This window comes from Notothenia coriiceps, unplaced genomic scaffold (assembly GCF_000735185.1).
Source record: "Notothenia coriiceps isolate Sejong01 unplaced genomic scaffold, NC01 NC01_scaffold00030217, whole genome shotgun sequence".
In the NCBI taxonomy this organism is placed as follows: Eukaryota; Metazoa; Chordata; class Actinopteri; order Perciformes; family Nototheniidae; genus Notothenia; species Notothenia coriiceps.
In genome coordinates this window covers 175397-195828 of record NW_011362918.1, presented here as the reverse complement: position 1 = coordinate 195828, position 20432 = coordinate 175397, and the positions used below count along the sequence as shown (strand labels likewise).

At 38.7% G+C, this 20432-nt stretch overlaps 3 protein-coding genes across 6 annotated transcripts in view; all 3 read right to left on the bottom strand.

The window, feature by feature from the left end:
- chchd6b (coiled-coil-helix-coiled-coil-helix domain containing 6b) overlaps positions 1–8169 on the bottom strand; it is a 92148-nt gene extending 83979 nt beyond the window's left edge. The window contains exons 1-4 of the mRNA XM_010787336.1: positions 7942–8169; positions 3887–3986; positions 3684–3738; positions 2495–2657 (exon numbers count right to left, since the gene is read on the bottom strand). Of these exons, the coding sequence (XP_010785638.1) occupies positions 2495–2657; positions 3684–3738; positions 3887–3986; positions 7942–8019 (396 nt within the window). The 5' untranslated portion in view covers positions 8020–8169. The remainder of the gene's footprint in view (positions 1–2494; positions 2658–3683; positions 3739–3886; positions 3987–7941) is intronic.
- A 247-nt stretch (positions 8170–8416) lies between these two features.
- Positions 8417–17055, bottom strand: tpra1 (transmembrane protein, adipocyte asscociated 1). The gene is made up of 11 exons (XM_010787328.1): positions 16879–17055; positions 15490–15673; positions 14106–14238; positions 13559–13645; positions 12250–12322; positions 11982–12061; positions 11783–11893; positions 11627–11687; positions 10944–11046; positions 10481–10561; positions 8417–10374 (listed from the first exon to the last, which is right to left on the bottom strand). The coding sequence occupies exons 2-11, from the start codon at positions 15660–15662 to the stop codon at positions 10107–10109; spliced, it is 1170 nt and encodes a 389-aa protein (XP_010785630.1). The 5' UTR covers positions 15663–15673; positions 16879–17055; the 3' UTR covers positions 8417–10106.
- A 197-nt stretch (positions 17056–17252) lies between these two features.
- trim107 (tripartite motif containing 107) lies at positions 17253–20074 on the bottom strand. 4 transcript variants are annotated; one of them, XM_010787325.1, is made up of 3 exons: positions 19971–20070; positions 19447–19485; positions 17253–19070 (listed from the first exon to the last, which is right to left on the bottom strand). In XM_010787325.1, the coding sequence occupies exon 3, from the start codon at positions 19024–19026 to the stop codon at positions 17575–17577; it is 1452 nt and encodes a 483-aa protein (XP_010785627.1). In that variant the 5' UTR covers positions 19027–19070; positions 19447–19485; positions 19971–20070; the 3' UTR covers positions 17253–17574. The 4 variants fall into 4 exon arrangements, with proteins under 4 accessions (XP_010785627.1, XP_010785626.1, XP_010785625.1 ...); XM_010787324.1 differs by lacking the exon at positions 19971–20070 and adding an exon at positions 19641–19780; XM_010787323.1 differs by lacking the exon at positions 19447–19485 and having other exon boundaries at positions 19971–20074.
- Between the last annotated feature and the right edge of the window lie 358 nt (positions 20075–20432).

Genomic DNA, 20432 nt, shown 5'->3' with positions numbered 1-20432 from the left:
CTTAATCCAGGGTAACAGACTCGGGAGAGAGTTATGAACAGGAGACAGACGACTACTTTGCAGACGTCCGTGAATTACGTACTTAAGACATAAGATCGCTTACTCGATGAAGGTTCTACGTGGAAAGAGAGCTGAAGGAATCTATAAAAGAGTGGAATCTGAGCAAAATAGAACAAGCCCTCCAGCAAAAGGATGTGAAATGGACCTTCAATCCTCCTTACGGAGCACATCATGGCGGAGTATGGGAAAGACTAATCCAGCTTGTAAAGAAAATTCTGCTCTCCATCACAAAACAACAAACACTTGATGACGAAAGCCTTTCAACAGTTCTGTGTGAAGTTGAAGGAATTCTCAACAGCCGACCAATAACTACAGTGTAAAATGATCGAAATGACTTGGAACCTCTCACACCCAACCATTTGCTGCAGCTCAAGGTCAAACCTTCGTTGAACCCCAGGCTTATTCCATCAGCAAGATACATACTCAAGATGCCGCTGGCGACAAGTGCAGTACATAGCAAATTTGTTTTGGACCAGATGGATCAAAGAATATCTACCACTTTTGCAAGAAAGACAGCAATGGAATCGCATTAAAAGGAACTTCATACCTGGAGACATCGTAATAATCATGGATTCAAATGCACCTCGTGGATCCTGGTTAATGGCAAGAGTTATGGAGATCTGGATCTGGAGGACTGATTCGGAGTGTTCTTCTTAAGACAAAAACCAACACGCTGGAAAACCAATAAGCAAAATATGCCTACTGGTGCCTGCCTTAGAATAAGGCAATAACTGAAGATGGACAATTAAGACACCCTGTCTATCTCAAATAGAATATGAAGAATGACTTTGTCTGGCTCTTTTTGAATTTTTGTTTATTGTTATTAAAGATGCCCATAACAATAGGGGCCGGTATGTTAGAGCCGGTATTTTGATTTGATAAGAAAGGCCACCTAATTGTGACGTCTGTAGTCAACGCACTATAAAAGGACTACAATTCCCAAGGTGCCTGTGCTAAAGCCACAGTGATGGGCAATCTGTTGAGAGACGCCGTCGAGGAACAGTTTTTAACCGTACTTATCTTATCTTACCGTAACGTACTTATCTTATCTTACCTTAACGTACTTATCTTATCTTACCGTAACGTACCGTACTCTTACCGTACAAGTACACTTTAAGTTATAAGCATTATCAAGACGGAAAGAATACCTAAGTTGTTTTGTTATTTTACTTTGAGTTTTGCCTATTTCTTTTGAATATTGTAAAGGCCTATATTCTTTGTTGCATGTTGCATGTGCAAAAGTTTGTTATTTTATTTTGAGCAAACACATCGCAACATCTTCTAAACCATCGGAGGCCAAGCAGCACTTCAAACTGTGAGTAATTTAAGGAAAGAAACAAGTTAGAACTGTCTGTTTAAGGCGTCTAGTGGCTTGATGGAAATACAAGGAAGGAAGCCACGACAGTGTTACTAACAGTAGAACAGCGAGAAGAGAATCCTATTTAGAGAACCCGAATCAGCTAACTTTCTCTAAAACAAAACGTAGAATATTTCCAAACCTGAGCGTGGTCTGGTCAACACTTATGACTAATAATATCAAGCTCTCTTCTTTAAATCATTTTCTGGTATAATGTAATTTCAGGATAGCTCCATCTCCCTGCACATTTACAGTATGTCATTATCTTTTCATCAGCTAGACGCACAGTTATATGAAAAGACGCAACAACTCCATCTCACAATCAATGGATTAAAATGTGATGCTGAATATAAAGTTGAAAAAATGCGATGCACCGTAAATGAATGTTTGGATATTTTACAAAACCTGGAACGGATGAATATACCGTGTGAAAAGTCTAACCGGCGAGGAACTATCAACATGTGCAATCTAATAATTCAACGAGTCACGACTAGTGCCTCAGTCAAAAGGTGCTGTTCATAGACTGAACAGTAGAGGGTGCTGCTGACCTATATAACAAATACATTGTAAATCAGAAGTTATTTTAAAATGTAAGTAGTATGTTTCTTCAGTTTCTAAATTGCGCATTATAACACAAATGTTTTCACTTTTCAGGTGAAGCGTTTAATGTTCAAACGAATGAACCAGGGTTTCCCAACCGGAAAGGTTTTTAAATATGTATTGCTGGCAGTTTTTAGGCTAAAAGTATATTGGCTATGTGTGCAATTCTTTGTTAACAATAGTCAAATATGCAGTTTGTGGTTGCCTTTGTCTTCTTCAGCTTAAGATCAGACACGTATACAATGACAAAGATTATGAAAGTAAATGAAATAGTTGTCTCGATTCATTTGATTGAATAAATGCGTAAGGAACGTTTGTTTGAAGTACATAGTTACACGGTCACAGGGTACTGTATCGAAGATGATCTGATGTGAAGTGTAAACTAATGATTAGTTATTGATCAGAGTAAACATGTCAGGTCCACTAAATTAAAGCCCAACTAAGAAACCTGGCATAGACCCAGAAAGCCTCACTCACCAGTGTCTTGGCCTTTCCTTGCTCTTCATGGGTCTTTCCTTTCTCGATGAGGAGGGCGGGGGTCAGGTGGTCCAGCTCTGTGGGGGCTGCTGCTTCTCTCTCTCTCTCCCTCTGGGCGAGGGAGGCCAGCTGCTCCTGCACCTGGGCCTGCTGACGCTCAAAGCTGAAGTAGGGGAAAATAAGAGCTGTATTAAGCCTTAACCTTTATCTATCCAGTAAAAGTCTGCTAAACATTTAAGTTATTGTTCACACACCAGCTACCCAGCAAGGTCAGATATTGCTTTTGTTAGTTTATAAAACAATACTAAAACTGAGAAACAAAAACCTCTTGACTGACTATGCATAGTAAAAAGCAGTTGTTCTGTGAGTTTATATACATATCATTTAGGTCATCGTGAAAAGAACATACAAATTCATGAGGAGAACAAGCTTTAGATTGAATTACAACCTTCCATATATTGCAATCCAATCCAGTAACATCATGACATAACCAAAGTTTACAGTGGTATTTTGTTCAAAAGCCGATTTCTGTAACTTTCTAATGTTCTGTTGACTACATGAACCTACATCAATAGGATGATTACATTACAGTACTTAGCACACAAATATGGACAAAGGTTTGATAATGTAATGTATATTAATATACGTCCAACAATTTTTACAGTGAGTGGGTGAGAATTGTTGGGCTTGATAACATGTAAATCTATAGAGACTCAAGATAGTGTACAAGCATTTCAGCACCACGCATGCCACACACACACACACACACACACACACACACACACACACACACACACACACACACACACACACACACACACACACACACACACACACACACACACACACACACACACACATCAGTAAATCAGTACGAGCAGTGTTGACAGGTCACTCGCGGTGTGTATGTTTTCCATAAGCATCGCCCATTAGCTTCAAGTGTCTTTTATTTTATAAATCGGTCACCTCCACTGGCTATGTGTAGCATGTGCCAACACAGAGGGCCTGACATCTAAATGATAGGATCTGATAAGCTACACAGGTTTCAATACTTCAAGAGGCGTCAAATTCCTAGTAAGACAAAACTAATGCCATAATAAGTGATATTCAGAGTTAGAGGAGGTCGTTCAACAAATATGGCAGGATCAAATCAAAAACAAACAGTGATCTTGACATTATGAGCACCTACTTTTTGCGTATTTCTTCATGTATTTCTGTATGGGAGGTTCCTGTTGGTTTTGGACCTGAAAATCAAATGGGATGAATATCAATACAAAGGGTTAAGGTCTATAATGCTTTTCTCACCATGCACTGCATGAGAACATGTCGACACAGTGGGCCTCCCAATGGGAGCTCTGTGAAAGAAAGCCAAGGTCTTTGACCCGGACTCACTTGGTGGTTGTTTCTGACCGGGTTCTGGTGGAGAGGGGGGTGGCTTGGTGCCTTCAGACCCCTCAGCGTCCCTCATCCGCTGGAGCACATCGTCTGAAAGCTGGATAGGAATGTAAGAATTAGGAAATCTGAATATAAAAAAACATTAACCAGCCCCTTGGTGTTCATACAGCACAGTTGTTTATCTTGAAAGCAGCAGATTAAAGTCTCAAAGGTTAAAAAGTCCATCATTAAGCATGGCTTTCTGAAAAGTCCATAAGAAAGTCACGAGTTGTTGTACAGCTGTTCCTTACCTCCTATGACCCTCAGTGGTGGAATGTAGTATATTTGCAAGTGCTGTACTTAAATTAAAAAAATGTAGGTACTTGTACTGGACTTAAATATTTCCTCATTATCCTACTTTTACTTTACTTCATAATTTCCCAAACACAATTTTTACTGCATTTATACAGCAGTTATCACCGGCACTCAAGGCAAATGATATAAAGAAGTCATTTACTGTGTTGTTGCATTAAAATGATGACAAAAATCTATTTATATGTTCTGCATAGTTAACCACCATATGAATACTGCTAGCTTAAACAGGAATCAATGTATATCAAACACATCGCATACAGATTTTAAATCAACTAATAAATCACTATGTATTATTATAGGTTAAGCTACCCAGCAGTATAGCAAGTCATTTAAATATTCCCCACCTTTACCGAGTAAACATTGATAGTAATGCATTTATAATAATTATAATACAAAAAAAGTATATTCTTAAATCAGATATGAGCCATACTAGAACATTTGTACTTAAAGTATATTTTGATGCCAATGCTATTGTACTTTTACTTGAGGACAACTTTGAATGCAGGAGTTTTACTTGTAATAGAGTATGTTTTCACAATGTAGTATTGCTACTTTTTTACTAAGTAAAATATCTGGGTACTTCTTAGAGCTATGATGTCCCTCCTGAATAGTAAGAGAATGAGAAGCTATCTGCCTACATGAATCCAGACAATAGTAATGTATTCTCTTTCTGAATCGTGTAACAGTTCACATGTTGCAGATTATGTCTTTATGAAACTGAAACTGTCCATGTTTTGAAACGTTTACTAAAGGTTACTGCTGATGTCGTTACAGTAACGTAGTTGATACTTGAGTTGGTGCCCCTTAGCTTAACCTCCCGAGTGGTGTTACTGCGGTCAAGCCAGCCGTCTTTCACTTTTGCGTGGTCAAACCAGCCGCCCCTGTATTTCGAGTGCGCGATTAGTTACAGGTTTACGGTAATGCAATAAAACAACCCCGGGAAGCTGGATTTCAAAGTAAAGGATGTCATGTGGTTCATTTCTATTATTTGCGATTGAGGAACAGGGTAATTTATGAGAATAATTGTAGGACTTATTGCTTCATAAACTTGTTGCACAAATACTATGAACTACTTTTACTGTGTACTTTTTGAGAATGGCAAAATTCCCTCCAGAGAACAAGAAGGAGCATTTTTGTCTAACTTTGACGGGGGATAAAAAACATTTCTTCCATAAGTAGTTTATGAAACTGCCATGTTTGTACTTAATACTTCTAGGACTACTTGCAAACATAATATGAACTACTTTTACTGTGTACTTTTTCAGTAATTTGAGTTTCAAAGTCCTCTCCAGAGAACAAGAATGAGCATTTTTGTCAACTTTAATGTGGTCTAAAAAACATTTCTTCCATAAGTAGTTTATGAGTCTGCCATATTTGTACTTAGTACTTCTTAGACTACTTGCAAACATAATATGAACTACTTTTACTGTGTACTTTTTCAGTAATTTGAGTTTCAAAGTCCTCTCCAGAGAACAAGAATGAGCATTTTTGTCAACTTTAATGTGGTCTAAAAAACATTTCTTCCATAAGTAGTTTATGAAACTGCCATGTTTGTACTTAGTACTTCTTAGACTACTTGCACACATAATATGAACTACTTTTACTGTGTACTGTTATGGAAATCTTAGACCTAGTCAATACTGTGGAGATATACAATTAGAATGATCAATCAATAAACTGGTGAAACAAACAGAGTTGTCTTTCTGGATCTTTATTCGAGGCGCCTCGAAGGCACAGGTCTCACAGAGTACAGGATAGTCTGCAGGAGTGTGCGCAATAGTCACAGAATAGCAAAGCTTATATACAACATAGGGCGGACAGACAGAGTTTTTGTATAGCTANTGCAAGTAGTCTAAGAAGTACTAAGTACAAACATGGCAGACTCATAAACTACTCATGGAAGAAATGTTTTTTATTCCACATTAAAGTTGACAAAAATGCTCATTCTTGTTCTCTGGAGGGAACTTTGAAACTCAAATTACTCAAAAGGTACACAGTAAAAGTAGTTCATATTATTTGTGCAAGTAGTCTAAGAAGTACTAAGTACAAACATGGCAGTTTCATAAACTACATATGGAAGAAATGTTTTTTAGACCACATCAAAGTTAGACAAAAATGCTTCTTCTTGTTGTCTGGATGGGACTTTGAAACTCAAATTACTGAAAAAGTACACAGTAAAAGTAGTTCATATTATGTTTGCAAGTAGTCTAAGAAGTACTAAGTACAAACATGGCAGTTTCATAAACTACTTATGGAAGAAATGTTTTTTAGACCACATTAAAGTTGACAAAAATGCTCATTCTTGTTCTCTGGAGAGGACTTTGAAACTCAAATTACTGAAAAATTACACAGTAAAAGTAGTTCATATTATGTTTGCAAGTAGTCTAAGAAGTACTAAGTACAAACATGGCAGTTTCATAAACTACTTATGGAAGAAATGTTTTTTAGACCACATCAAAGTTAGACGAAAATGCTTCTTCTTGTTGTCTGGAGGGGACTTTGAAACTCAAATTACTCAAAAAGTACACAGTAAAAGTAGTTCATATTATGTTTGCAAGTAGTCTAAGAAGTACTAAGTACAAACATGGCAGTTTCATAAACTACTTATGGATGAAATGTTTTTTAGACCACATTAAAGTTGACAAAAATGCTCATTCTTGTTCTCTGGAGAGGACTTTGAAACTCAAATTACTGAAAAAGCACACAGTAAAAGTAGTTCATATTATGTTTGCAAGTAGTCTAAGAAGTACTAAGTACAAAATGGCAGTTTCATAAACTACTTATGGAAGAAATGTTTTTTAGACCACATTAAAGTTGACAAAAATGCTCATTCTTGTTCCCTGGAGAGGACTTTGAAACTCAAATTACTCAAAAAGTACACAGTAAAAGTAGTTCATATTATGTTTGCAAGTAGTCTAAGAAGTACTAAGTACAAACATGGCAGTTTCATAAACTACTTATGGAAGAAATGATTTTTAGACCACATCAAAGTTAGATGAAAATGCTCAATCTTTTTTCTCTGGAGGGGACTTTGAAACTCAAATTACTGAAAACGTACACAGTAAAAGTAGTTCATATTATTTGTGCAACAAGTTTATGAAGCAATAAATCCTACAATTATTCTCATAAATTACCCTGTTCCTCAATCGCAAATTATAGAAATGAACCACATGCCATCCTTTACTTTGAAATCCAGCTTCCCAGGGTTGTTTTATTGCATTACCGTAAACCTGTAACTAATCGCGCACTCAAAATACAGGTGCGGCTGGTTTGACTACGCAAAAGTGAAAGACGGCTGGCTTGACCGCAGTGTGGTACTGACATAGCAAAGATAGCTTTAACCCAAATTAAGGTAGCGTTGCGTTTTGCACATTTAGCCAGAGTGGTAAAATTGCACTGCGTTCGTTGCGTCCGCTTCAATGGTATTCAATGATATACGTGGTAATTCCTCAAACTGTTGCAAGGGTAATATTAAGCGTAATAACTTTTAGACAGCGAGGAACAGCTACTGGACATAACGTAGAGAGAGAATGACCCAGCTCATTTAAGGACATGGGAGCTGTCAGCCTTTCAGTGCACCTTGTACGAACACTGCCACTAGCTAACCGTATTAGCTTCAGTCGTCATGCCTCAAAGCATAATTTAGACTTTGTCTCTGAATTGCAAACAAATGAGTCGAAACATGAAGTTATATCTACCTTCACTCCTTCAATAACTGTGACCTTCTCGTTTTCGTCCAGCCCGAATGACACTTTCTTGGACGTGCTACCTCCCATTTCCACCAGCTGTCTGTGCCCACTTGAATATACAAAATAAATAAAAACCTTAACTGTAGTTAGGACAGATAGACATAAAGGAGAGGAATCGCCACCACAGCGAGCAGTGGTTTAAAAACTCCAATAAAGGTCAAACTGGCGCTACAGTATCCTCTCAGCTCATTGGTTGGATAAAATAATTCAGACTCCTTGTGGTTGCGTATCTGGAGTAAAGGATAGATGGGAAATGTAGTTTAATTGTAGTCGGACTAATGTGACGATTTATAGACAAACGCAAGATAAGGAAACATCGGAAATCATCACAGGAAGGAATATGAAGAAAAAGGATAAACATATGTTCCAGTGTAGTTACTACAAGAAACCACAGAGTGGAGTCTGCCCAAAAAACAAAGAAATCAAAGAGTCCACGGTTTATTTTGTTGGTCACGGAATGCTCAATACATTGCAATAATATGGGCTAAATATCATACAATCAATGCCCTTAAATAAAAAGGCAATTTACAGATCATTTGCAAAATTATTTCAAATTCCAAAACATTTTCTATCAGGAGAGAGGACTTTCTTAAGAATTGTGAACTCATGTCATGATTAATACATCTAATTTCCCATTTCCTAACTCCAAGCTATACAGAATGTTTCACCGGCCCCTAAATTTGAATATATACTATTTCCAGAGTCAGGCATATAATTTAATTTGTTGAAATAAACAACTTCTTTGTGTTGTTGCTTTAAAATGCTGAAAAAATAAATGCATATTTTCTGCATACACTTAACCACTATATGAATACTGCTAGCTTAATACAGTAATCAATGTATACCAAACAAATAGCATTTTCAGAGTGAAACTCACATACATCATAATTTTTTATTTCCATGATAGGAATAAGGAAATGTGATTTTACCCATCACCTGAGTCTCTCTTGTTCAGGGGGACATAAGGGTTAATATATATTTTTTTAAATACACTGCATAGACAACCACGTATAATTTTTTGGTCTAATTTGAACATTTGTTATAACATTTGTGAGAATTCCGGTGACAGAAAAAAAAGATATTGGCAGAAAAATAAACATTAGTACACAGTGACCCTTTGCAACAAGCAGAGTGGAAATAGACATGCTGATATGGAATGAGGGCATGTCTAATTAGGAATACTCAAAGACGATTTCTGCACATTTGTTGTTTGAATCACACACCTAATAACACACTCTTAATGACTATGATGCTCAAACATGTACCAGTAGCAGGAATGAAACATTTGTTGTAAGAAATTAAAACCCCAACATAAATAAAAGTGGAATGAAATGACAGCTAGAGAGTTTATAGCTAAGACAATTTGCTCTTGTGTCAGAGCCAATCCTGGCAGAGTTACAGGCGATCTGTGGTCTTTAGTGTAAATGAATATCCTGTATTTAGGAGCGACTGGTTTTCTTATCATATTGCAGAGACACACATCCATTAACACATTTCACTTGTTCACAGAAGGGACAGCGCCTATCTCAGAAGACAAAGTACACTTAACTAAATGAAGTACCACAAGTTATTTTTACCTGTGTGGAGAGGCAGAGTGATTCAGTAAAAACATCATTATCCAAATCGGGTCACAAATCTAATACATGGCAGCCAATAACGAAGAGATACTCTTAGATTTTAAGGGAAGGAATTTACAATGAGTTAATTATTAAGCCTTTAGCTGTTGTTGCAGGATGCAGGAATGACAGTAAATGCGCTGATTCGAGTCAATAACCTACCACATTTAAAAGCACATCAAGCAGAATCAAAACAGAGTCTGTCCGGGACACAATCAGGGAAAGTGCTCCTAGTGTGGAGCTACAGCAGTAGTGCACTCTGGCAACAATGTTACAAAAGCAGTTGCTTAATTCACAGTCTTCCAGATAATTGGCTAGCAAAGGTTTCTCCTTAAGTGTCCACTTGTTAACTTAGCTGGCGTCAAAGCAAGGCCAAGATAACTTGTTCTTGTGATCCAACTTCTTTGTTCAGCTTTTTTTTTGGCCATGTTGCATTACACACTACATACACAATATTAAGGTCCAGCTGTTTAAACCACAACACTCCCCTTCGTTTATTCACACGTTGATAGGTCTCCAGCGGTCAGCTTCAATGCTGTTAATGCTGCTGGACCCATAAGGCCCGGAGGCGACATCATCCAGGTACGCTCCAACCATACGAGAGCTGCCGGGACCGGAGCCATCGATTTGGGTGGAGGAGTAGAACAGGCCCTGGTCAGTCATCTCCTTTCGCCCAGTGGTAGCGACGGTGGGAGGAAGGTGGACGTCACTCTCATCTGGCTCATCCATCTGTGACTTGTAGGAGAACAGGATCTTTGGCTCTGACCTATGTAAAAGGAAGAAAGTAGTTCAAGTAAAGAAAGAAAACAGGTCGAAGCGAGGAATGCAACTCTTAAGTGTTCTGTGTATTGTGTATTATTATTTGTACTAACCCGAAGAAGCCTTTGAGGAATGTGACATAAATGAGCGGCGCAAAGGCGGAGAAGTACAGGAAGGTGGTGACATCCACACAGCTGGATGAGAAAACAAAAACAAAATAAGTTTGATACTTTGCGAAGAATCATATCGAAAGTAGCAGCATTGTTATAAGATTCATACACAGAAAACTCAACCAATGTTTTTTTTTGCCAAAAGGACTCTTCAATCCAAAAGAGAAACATCTGTTATGTTCTCATTTAATCGCCCCAGCTCCACTGATGCTCATTGGACCCACCAACAACAGTGAGTCGTCCATCTAGTATGCAACTCAGCCAAACACAAACAGCCACCCAGCACATAAATACAAAGCTCCATAGCAACTCTGGAGCCAGAACCTCTTCCAACATTTTATTTTTATTTCCTAAACATTCCCACAGGTCAATTAATTCAGTATAAACTCAAAATGATGACACTGACCAGAGTCCCTCTATGATTCCAGCACACAGCAGAGCACTGCCCAGGCCCTGGACGAGGTTCAATAGAGAAAGGATGGCAGCGTACACATAGAAGCTTCTCTTAGCTGGACAAAGGAAGCAAAACAAATGTTATTAGGCAACAATGGTTTAAATGTTTTTTATTATATTGCATCACACAGAACAATTACTAAGAGTGGAGCACATCTTTGTGGGTTTATATGAATGACATGATATATATTGTACAAGTTTACCTAAACTAAAATAAATATTGTATAAGTTTACCTAAACTAAAACTATTATTTAGAAGCCAAATCATGAATGGTTATGAGCAGGACCTGTACTCATACTTGTTAATTCTTGTAATCGTAAAAGTTATTTCTTTTTGATTGTTTTGTAAAAAAAAGAAAAATCGTAATCTTTTATTTTCACGAAACATTTATTTAAAAAAAAAAGAAGCTTTTTCTTGCCCCTGTTAAACATGACAGAAACTAGAAGTTTTTTGTTTTTTTCTCTTTGTATAATTATTATTACAAGATTTTTTTTAAATTATTATTATTGTTGTACGTTTTGTTTCTGAAATGTTCAATACATTGACAAAAAAAAAAATCGATATATATATAATGCTTATTTTTCAACCTCTTCAATGTCGTTTTATTCTTTTCTGCAATTAAATCTTTCACTTACATGGAAGAGATATCCTATCCCTCACTGGAGTTTTAGGCAAGATCACAATCAAAGAGTACACCTATATAAAAAAAAGAGAGAATTATTAGACATCAGTTATTAGGTTTTAATTTCACTCTTCATGCTGCTTCTCCTTCATGGTAACAGGTTACTCACCAGGAAGAAGAAGCAGGAGCTGACCAACCAGAAGTGGCGTCCTCCGTGACCGTAGATGTTGAAGTCCTCAGCAGAGAGGTGACTGTCTGGATACAGGATCTCAAGTGTGCCCTGGAAAAACATGTCATTCATTTAATTGAATTCACAATCGAGAGGTTACCAAAAAGAGTTCCCGCTGCCTCTTACAATGATAGATTACCTGTGTGATGGAGTAGCCTAAAGCAAGCACAGCCGTTATCGCCAGCACTCGCTTTATACTAGACTTGCTCTCCAGGTGACCTGATGAATGGATAGAGAAAGGCTTAACAGAATGAAAAAAAAACTGTAGTCATTCAGCTACATTCAAAACTTAGATTCAAGGCTGAAAGGGATCATTACATAATACTTAATAAACAAAAAAGGGTGTGTCATGTGAATAGGACAGAGGTTGCCATAAACCACAATGAGAACTGAAACAAGTAACGAACCAAAAGCAAGTCCCAAGATGACAACACTGAGCTCAATAGCCAGCAGGAAGAAACGTGTGATTTCCCACAGCACCTGAGGAGACAGCAAGCATTGTAGTTATGCATCATGACAAGTGTCAGCATGTAACACATTTTGAACCTTAAAGGTCCCATGTCATGCTTTTCCGGTTATTACCCGTCCCCTTGTGTCTTATGAAGGTTTTTATGGATGTAAACGGTCTGCAGATGAGTCTTGGAGATACGTCACTGTCCATTGATTGATGACCAAATGGACCAATCCGTGGAGCCGTTACGTTACGTCCGCGGAGCCGTTACGTTAAGCCCCCGCTGATTGGTCCAAATTGACCAATCCACGGACTTCCTCACACACACACACTCAGTGCAGGCAGCTCTGCTGATCTTTCCTCCCTGGCTGCAGGCTGATAACAGACAGTTGGGATCGCGGCGTAATTCTCTCTGCAGACCCATTCTCACAGCGTTTATCAACCTTTTTCTTACTCAATATCAAGCCACACTTATTGTTTTTACTTCGGCTGTGACTTTGTGTGTGCTCAGGGTGAGTTTCGCTGAACAAGGAAAACAACACCTGAACGGAGCTCAGCGCGATTCACAACGTCCCGACCAATCAGAGCACACTGTGCTCACAGGGAGGGTGGGGGCTGGAGCTACTGGAGCTACTGGAGCTACAACGAGCCGTTAAAGGCAGAGAGTGAAATTCGGTGAATACACGTAGTTTACAGAGATGCTGTATGAGAAACCAATGTGAGTTTGGAAAATTGCACAATATAAATCTATTCTAGTAGACCTCAACAATGGAATTATGATCAGTGGAAATGGCCATGACATGGGACCTTTAAAATGTCATGCATCATTAATCATGTGGATATTTTATCAACAGTGCAGCCATGACAGTGTGCCATGGGAGCAGCAGGTTCATCCCTCTGAACTCTCATAGGGATCTGTCTGGTCTGTGAGGAATGTCAGCCATGCCTCTCCTTTTAGAAATAATAAGCCAAAGAAAGTCAAACTGAAGCTCCTATCAGCTGCTCTGGGTATTCTATAAAGAGGATATGATCAGTGATACTTCAGTTTAGGCCAAGTAGTCAAATGGAAATCTGCCATTTGCTATTACCGTTAATAAATACAGTATATTTCAGAAAACAACACAGACCCATTTCAATTTGTTGGCTTATACTGTATTATACTATTACATATTGTTCTTTGAATTTGAGCCTTTGATTTTGGGGATCTACAACCTAACACCCACATGGTTTCAAAAATATTATTTATGCTTCGCAAGCCTCCTTACTTTGTCTATGATGGTGGCAGCACTGGATGCACTGACAGTCATGGACACTACGGCACGGGTGATTCCAACCGCTGCTACAACAAACACCTAAGGATTACAGTTAAAAACAAACACGTTAAATCGTATATCACAATAAATAGAAAAATATCCTTGAGTAGAAATTTGGGGAAAGTATATCTGAAATGAACAATCCACTGGTAACACTAGTAACAAACAGTTGTGATTTCACAAGAAGGCTAACTTCAATTAACATTTGGAGTAGAGTTTGGAAACATGAGAGTAAGCACTTTCCACAGAGGAGGAACAGATTAGTGCAAACATTAACTAAATGAACTCATCAGCAGGTCTTTGGACAAGGTTGTTTTCCCTTGTTGACAGATTAAAGTCAAAGTTATTATCAGGAGCAGTGTCCCTACAGACTTAAGGAGATGAACACTGCAGTCGTTGTAAATGATGTGTAGAAATGCTTTTATTCCTAAAGATGACTGCTTCAAAACTATTACTTTGAGTACTGTATATATTGGTGTATCTGTAGTTAATGTCCTACCAGCAAGTAAAAGGTGACGAAGATAGGGCTGGAGGTGAGTCGAATTTTTGCCCTGGCTGAGGGCAGCTTCCACATCAGGAACACAAAGAAGGCCACATTAGGCACCAGCAGTAAGATGTCCCAGAACCGCACCCTGTGAGGAAGAGACACATGTGAGGGGATGACACATAACTTCTGAAAATATATTTCATCTGTAGTAGATATCATGAGTTGTCAGTCAGATATGTATCTCAAAGTTAAGTAATTGAGTCACAGATACGTTCAGACGCAAGGTATGTTTTACTTGGGGTGAAGTTGAATAGTCCATTTAGCTTAGGAACCTTCCTAACGGAGTGAAATGACCCGGAAGTCCCTCAGTGGCATAAGTGCTGTTCGAATTCTCTAGTCTAGATGATAGGAAAGGAGGTTTCAAACTTCTTTAGCTTAGGAACCACTGGACCTCCCTTGACGAAAGGAGAAGAGAAAATGCTGCCCCACAATGCCTTGCAGCCGCAGCATTTGCCGTCACACAACAGTCAGTTCACGGAAACAACCGATTATGACGGAGAAATGATATCATGAAAGTTACGGTGCTTATTAAGCATTTTAAACCGTATGTGGTAACTTGCCAAAGTGCTTTGTTTTGAACGTTCATCAGTATTATAATCAAAAAGAGAAATATGAACGTTAGTTTTTACTGAAATTATCAAATAAAGTCAACATTTCACAGTGTTTACTGAGTTGTGTGGGGTGGGTTCTTTCAACTGCGGGTTTAAAATATGTTTGAATGGTGATATACACAGTGATAGATGTTAAGGACTAACGTTTATAATAAATACATTTGTATTGATTTTAAGATATTTTCATACAATCATACGTATTGGGATCATTTGTATTAATGTGGACCAGAGGGAGAGGGTGACGAGCATAAGTTTCACTTTCATTTTTTTATTTCAAATTCCAACTTTGGTCATGAAGAATATGTTTCTGTTGTCCGAGTTCATAAAGCATAAAGCAACAGCATCAGAGCACGGTGCAGGGTCTCTAGATGAGTTTACAGTAGTCCCTGGTTCTTATTAAACATCCATGTTATTGTCCGCTATAGAACACTGTAGTTTCCATAGTTTCCCCACAGCAGCAGACGCACATTTATGACGTCCGCTGGCGCATCATAAACACGTCAGATAGTGAAAGTGCAGTCGGATTCTCTAAAGTACCACAGTCTCTTCTCCTAAGTCCTTTTGAATTCTCCTATCCACTATCCCTTAACCCCGTGACGTTTCACTCAGAGGTCAAGGAATAGACGATAAGGTTAGAATTTAGGAGCAGATTTTTGGATTATCCGACCGCAACCTTAGTCTTTGTTAGATTTTAACCATTTCTTCTGAAGTGTGCTACTGAATACCTGGAGTCTCCAACGTCCTCATACAGAATTTGTAGACATGTGTGAGGCTTGGAGATGTTGGCTTCAGAATCAGGTTGCCAAGTTGGGAATGCAGATGTGTTTTCCAATGGTGTAGGTGAAATACTGCCATTGTATTGAGCAAACCTAACCACAGCAGTCACTGTGGCTAGCATGGTGGCTTACCCTGAGGGGGAAAAAAATTGTTAATTTAAACATGTACTGAGACTGATAGCAGACCTTTTAAATCTCTTATTCTAAGAAAAGACATGTTCAGGACAGTGGGATTTGTTAAGGGGTATTTCATCCAGGTTGCTGAATCCTTTTAAGGCAAATGATCAGTAAATGTGTGTTAAACTTAACTTGTTAACAGAGGTGGAAAGTACATTTATTCAAGTACCATACTTAAGTATAAGTTTGGCATAATTGTACTTTACTTGAGTATTTCACTACATTTTGGATGCAAATATTGTACTTTTTACACCACTACATGTATTAAACACTCATAGTTACCAGCAACTTTTTACATATAAAAGCATGTGATTTCCTTCTATGATAAGATGCAGTACTGCACCACCAATGTACAAAAATAATACTAACATTTTGCATACAATATGTTTTACTTGTAATGGAGTATTTTAAGACCATAGTATTTATACTATGTATTATGTACTACGTAACATATGCTTAGTTGTACATGAGCATAGCAAAATACACTTGAGAAATTCAACATTTCTGAGGTTTCAGCTGGTGTTACATAGGTTTAGTAGGAAGTGTACAACTGTTTGCTTGTTGAAGCAGCAGGAAAAGCTTTGTCCACTTTGCGATACGCCTTATGTAACAAGAGTTGCTGCTATATGTCAGGCATATATATTTTAAATTAAAAGTGTGAAATAGTTAATAATAGCCTACGAGTGTGAACATGTTGGCATTAAGTTAGCATACGCAATAGTTGTAGAATTGGAATTGATACAGCAACATTAGCTTAATAACAACAACAACATAGCATGAGAAGGCTTCAACTCTACAGTGCTCTTTCTTGTAATTGAAACGTAAAGTGGTTAGTTACCGAGCGTTAAGCACTTACAGTACGTGTACTGTAAGTATGTATGTGTTATAAGATGTTCATGTTAGCTAACGGTGCTACATACTAACAGCGCTCGGAAGAGGATGTTTTGTTAATGAATTCAGATTATTGTTTGACCTTACCTAAGAGACAAATGCAGTAAATATAACAATGCTAAAGGTGAATGTCTCTTGCAATTTAATATCAGGTACCAACGCTTTAAACCTCACGTTAGCATCACAACAAACGTAATACTAGTGCAAGTGCACTGACGCTGCTCCAATGTAACGAGGGCTTTAACTGGTAAGAAAAACACAACATCTCACCGATTCAGTAGACTCGTCGTCAGGAGAACTGGTGTAAAAATGTTTTCAAAATATGACTTCAGCGTATGCCTTACACGCTGTCATACGCACTGCAATCGATCCATAAATTGATCACAGATACGGGACATGGCTGTACTGGATAGTTTCGTTAACAATTTTTTTTCAGTGAGGTCAGCTGACATTCTCCAAACAACCGGAGAATCTCGCGAGAAGTCTTTGAGAGTGACGTGTGAGTTGTTTGTGTAAACCTTGAGGCAGGTTGCAATATTTTTAATACAAAACGTGAATAATTATGCGTATGACGATAATATATTATGCATATTGAGATACTTTGAATAGTAGAAAAATAACAGGTTGGAAAAAAAGAGTAATAATGACAAGACAATTACATTTATTGACACACCATTTTGAGCACATTATGTTTTAGGCACAAGGCAATGAGTTATTCAGTCACATTTGTATTTTATATGCCTATGTATACTTGGGAATCAGTTATATATTATCACACAAAGCATCCAAAGTGATAGGCCTAAGTAAGTAGGTGATCAGGAAGTAATAATACCTGATCAGAGTCTTTTTTTTCTTTCAAGACATAACTTAATAGTTTAAATGTATTAGTCATACAAATGAAGTCGCAACAATGTATTTACTTCCTCTTCCCTCTATGGAGCACATTTACTAAGAATAAATGTATGATTATGAATAAATAGTGACACGGCCTTTGGGTTCCCCTGACATCATCCTGTAGGCTATGTGCACCGGTTCAGTCAGGTTAGCCTTGAATGTGTACACATGAGTCTTCCCACTGGAGGGGCTGATGTTGTAGAAACTCAGCCTGTGGGTCTTGAAACTCAGTCTGATCTCTAGCTTACGTGATACCGTGGTCTTCTTCAGAGGCACGTTGTGGCCCTGCTCGAAGGCTGTCAGCAGGTTGTTGAACCACATCAGACACCAGGAGCTCCGGCTGCTTTCCAGAGCAGAGGGCAACCCGCTGCGTGCCAGCTTCCCACTGTAGCACACGCCGATGATCCACGGGGCTCCTTCAAGCTCCACATCCCAGCAGTGTTCACCTTCATAGAAGCTCTGGGTGCTGAGGACCTGGAGGAAGTTAGTGAACCTCTGAGGAGAGGATGGGTAGGGCTGTTTGGCAACACTATAAGACACTGTCTTTAAGTCCTCTGAGAGGACAAAGTTGGGGTGGGCTGTTTCTGGGTCAAATGTCACCTCTGAGGGGTTAAGTGTGTTTCGAATGGAGCGCTGGATCTCTCCAAATCTTTCCCTTAGCTGAGAATTTATCTCTTCAAGCTTGGGACAGGCACATGCAGAGTTGACCTTTGACTCAATGTAGTCTTCCTCTTCTCCCACAGGCTTGGCCAATAACTCCTCAATGTGCGGTTGTAGAGTCTGAAGCTCCTCACTAAACGCAGCCTCGTCATCTTCAGTCAGAAGGGACTCTGCTCTGAGCATCGCTAGCCTCAGCTGCTTTGTCATCTCAGAAGCTTGGCTGACTCGACTGCCTACACTGGACTCACCTGGAGCGAGCTCATCTTCTATCAGCTGACGCACCTGTGCGCTGTATCTCTGTGATAAATCTGTTATCTGCTCTAAAAGTCTGCTTGTTTTCTCTCTCAGCTGACCATTAGCAGTGCTCACCTCCAACTCCCGCTCCTTCTCCTTCCCCAGCACTGTTTCTGCCATCTCCAACTTGAGGCTCAACTCTGTGACTTGAGATGCCATTTTGAATTTAGGTTCATCCATTTCCATCTTGCCTTTGCTATGGCCTGTGGATCCAGACCCAATAGAAAAGCCACAATTTCCCTTAGACCCTGAACTCTCCTTGGTTGTTTTTGTGTTTGATTCTTCTTTAGCATGGTCGACGTCAGGAGGATTTGCAGGGGAGTTGACTTTCCCAGCAGTGGCTTTGTAGGACTCCATGATGCTGCACATTTTCAAGCTTTTCACAAGGGCTTTGGTTCCCTGATAGTCTGCCTGGCACTCAGGGCAGCTGTGTTGGTCAAGGCCTTCCCACATGGTCTGAAGGCAGGCAAAGCAGTAGATGTGACCACAGGGAAGAGAAACTGGATCAGAGAAGAGCTGCAGGCACATGGGGCAAGTGAGCTCCACAGTTAGAGCTTCTGGATGATCCATTTTAGAAAGTTTGCTTCAGGTTCACTCAGACATGACGGCAGGACCTGGAAAAACAGATAACTCAGGGTAAGACTCCCTAATAACAGTTTTTTACCAAAAACTTGATGTAATTGAACCTTCATTGCTTGTTAACGTTTTATAAGTTAACAAATCTGTGTAAATCGCATGGACGGGAAAGGGAAAGTAAGAACAAAGGCATATAATATCAGGGCATACATACCATTAGTTCCTCTCACTAAAAAAATTATAAACACATTGTCAGTTTTACTTTTTGCATTGTATATTTTATAGCAGATCTTAACATTAATATTTAAATGGCTAAAGACTACATCTGTTCCAAAAACACGGGATTAAGAGTTATCCAGCAACATGTGTGGAAATGTTCTACAAGTATTTATTTTTAACTAAATGAGAACTTACTGGAAAATTCAGCATGCAACTGCACTGCCCCAACATGCACTGAAAATACCAAATGAATGCATAGTCATGTTTCTTTCTTGCAGGTGTAGCCGGAAAAACAGGGGAAGTAACCAACAAATCATGACACAGCACTGCAAGAAACCAAACTGTCCATGCATGCAAGATAAATACGTTTTTAAAAGTTAGTTACAAACCAAACTGTGCTCAAGCTTGACCAAAGTTTCAACGAATGTTAACGTAGTCGCAGGAAAGTGTGTCCATTAGCCAAAGGCTAAAATATGCTACGTCTCAAATGTTTGTGCGTCGTTTGGCAGCGCGTGAGTTGTTTATCTGTTGCTTAAGTTTCGATTTCCAGCGAGCAGTATTGCCCCACGCGGCCATATAGCAAGTTTAGACTCCTTCACTTCCTCCTTACACTAACTTTAGCAACTCAAGCACAAGCCAGTTCTTTATAAAACAGACTGTCCGTTATTTAAGAAGAAATAATTAAGCAGTATTAAAGACAAATGTAGACAAACACTCACCTTTTCACACAGCGCAGTCTTCTATCGACTCTTCCTGTTCAGGTAAGTACCCATAAAACGCACTGACGCACAGATCAGCGGTCAAATCCGCCTCTCAGAAACATTGTGACACAATGGGGTAATCCATGCTATTTAGTCAGCCTGACTTCATGCAAGTTTGTATTTGCCTACCCTTGGCCCCTAGGTGACATGTCCTCCGAATTCAGAATTATTTTAGTTTTTTCTTCTTCTATTGCAAGTAAGTGTAATAAAAGCTATTCAGTAATAGCAATTGGAAATGTACTTGGACCCTTTTAAAAAAAAAGAATACAATTAATCATACTCTGTAATTTTCAATCATGACCAAGAAACAGGTAGTGTTGAATTTACATTTTATTTATATATATTTGGTTTAAAATATTGATCTCCAATGCATCTCCACAGTTTGACAATACAATATATTTAGAATGAATAAATATAACA

Excerpts from the sequence above, each read along its gene's own strand:
- trim107 (XM_010787323.1), bottom strand. The coding sequence starts at position 19,026 with ATGGATCATCCAGAAGCTCTAACTGTGGAGCTCACTTGCCCCATGTGC.
- tpra1 (XM_010787328.1), bottom strand. The coding sequence starts at position 15,662 with ATGCTAGCCACAGTGACTGCTGTGGTTAGGTTTGCTCAATACAATGGC. Across the intron at positions 14,239-15,489 it reads GAGGACGTTGGAGACTCCAG|GGTGCGGTTCTGGGACATCT; the intron begins GTATTCAGTAGC and ends TCTTCCTCACAG. Across the intron at positions 13,646-14,105 it reads TCGTCACCTTTTACTTGCTG|GTGTTTGTTGTAGCAGCGGT; the intron begins GTAGGACATTAA and ends TGTAATCCTTAG.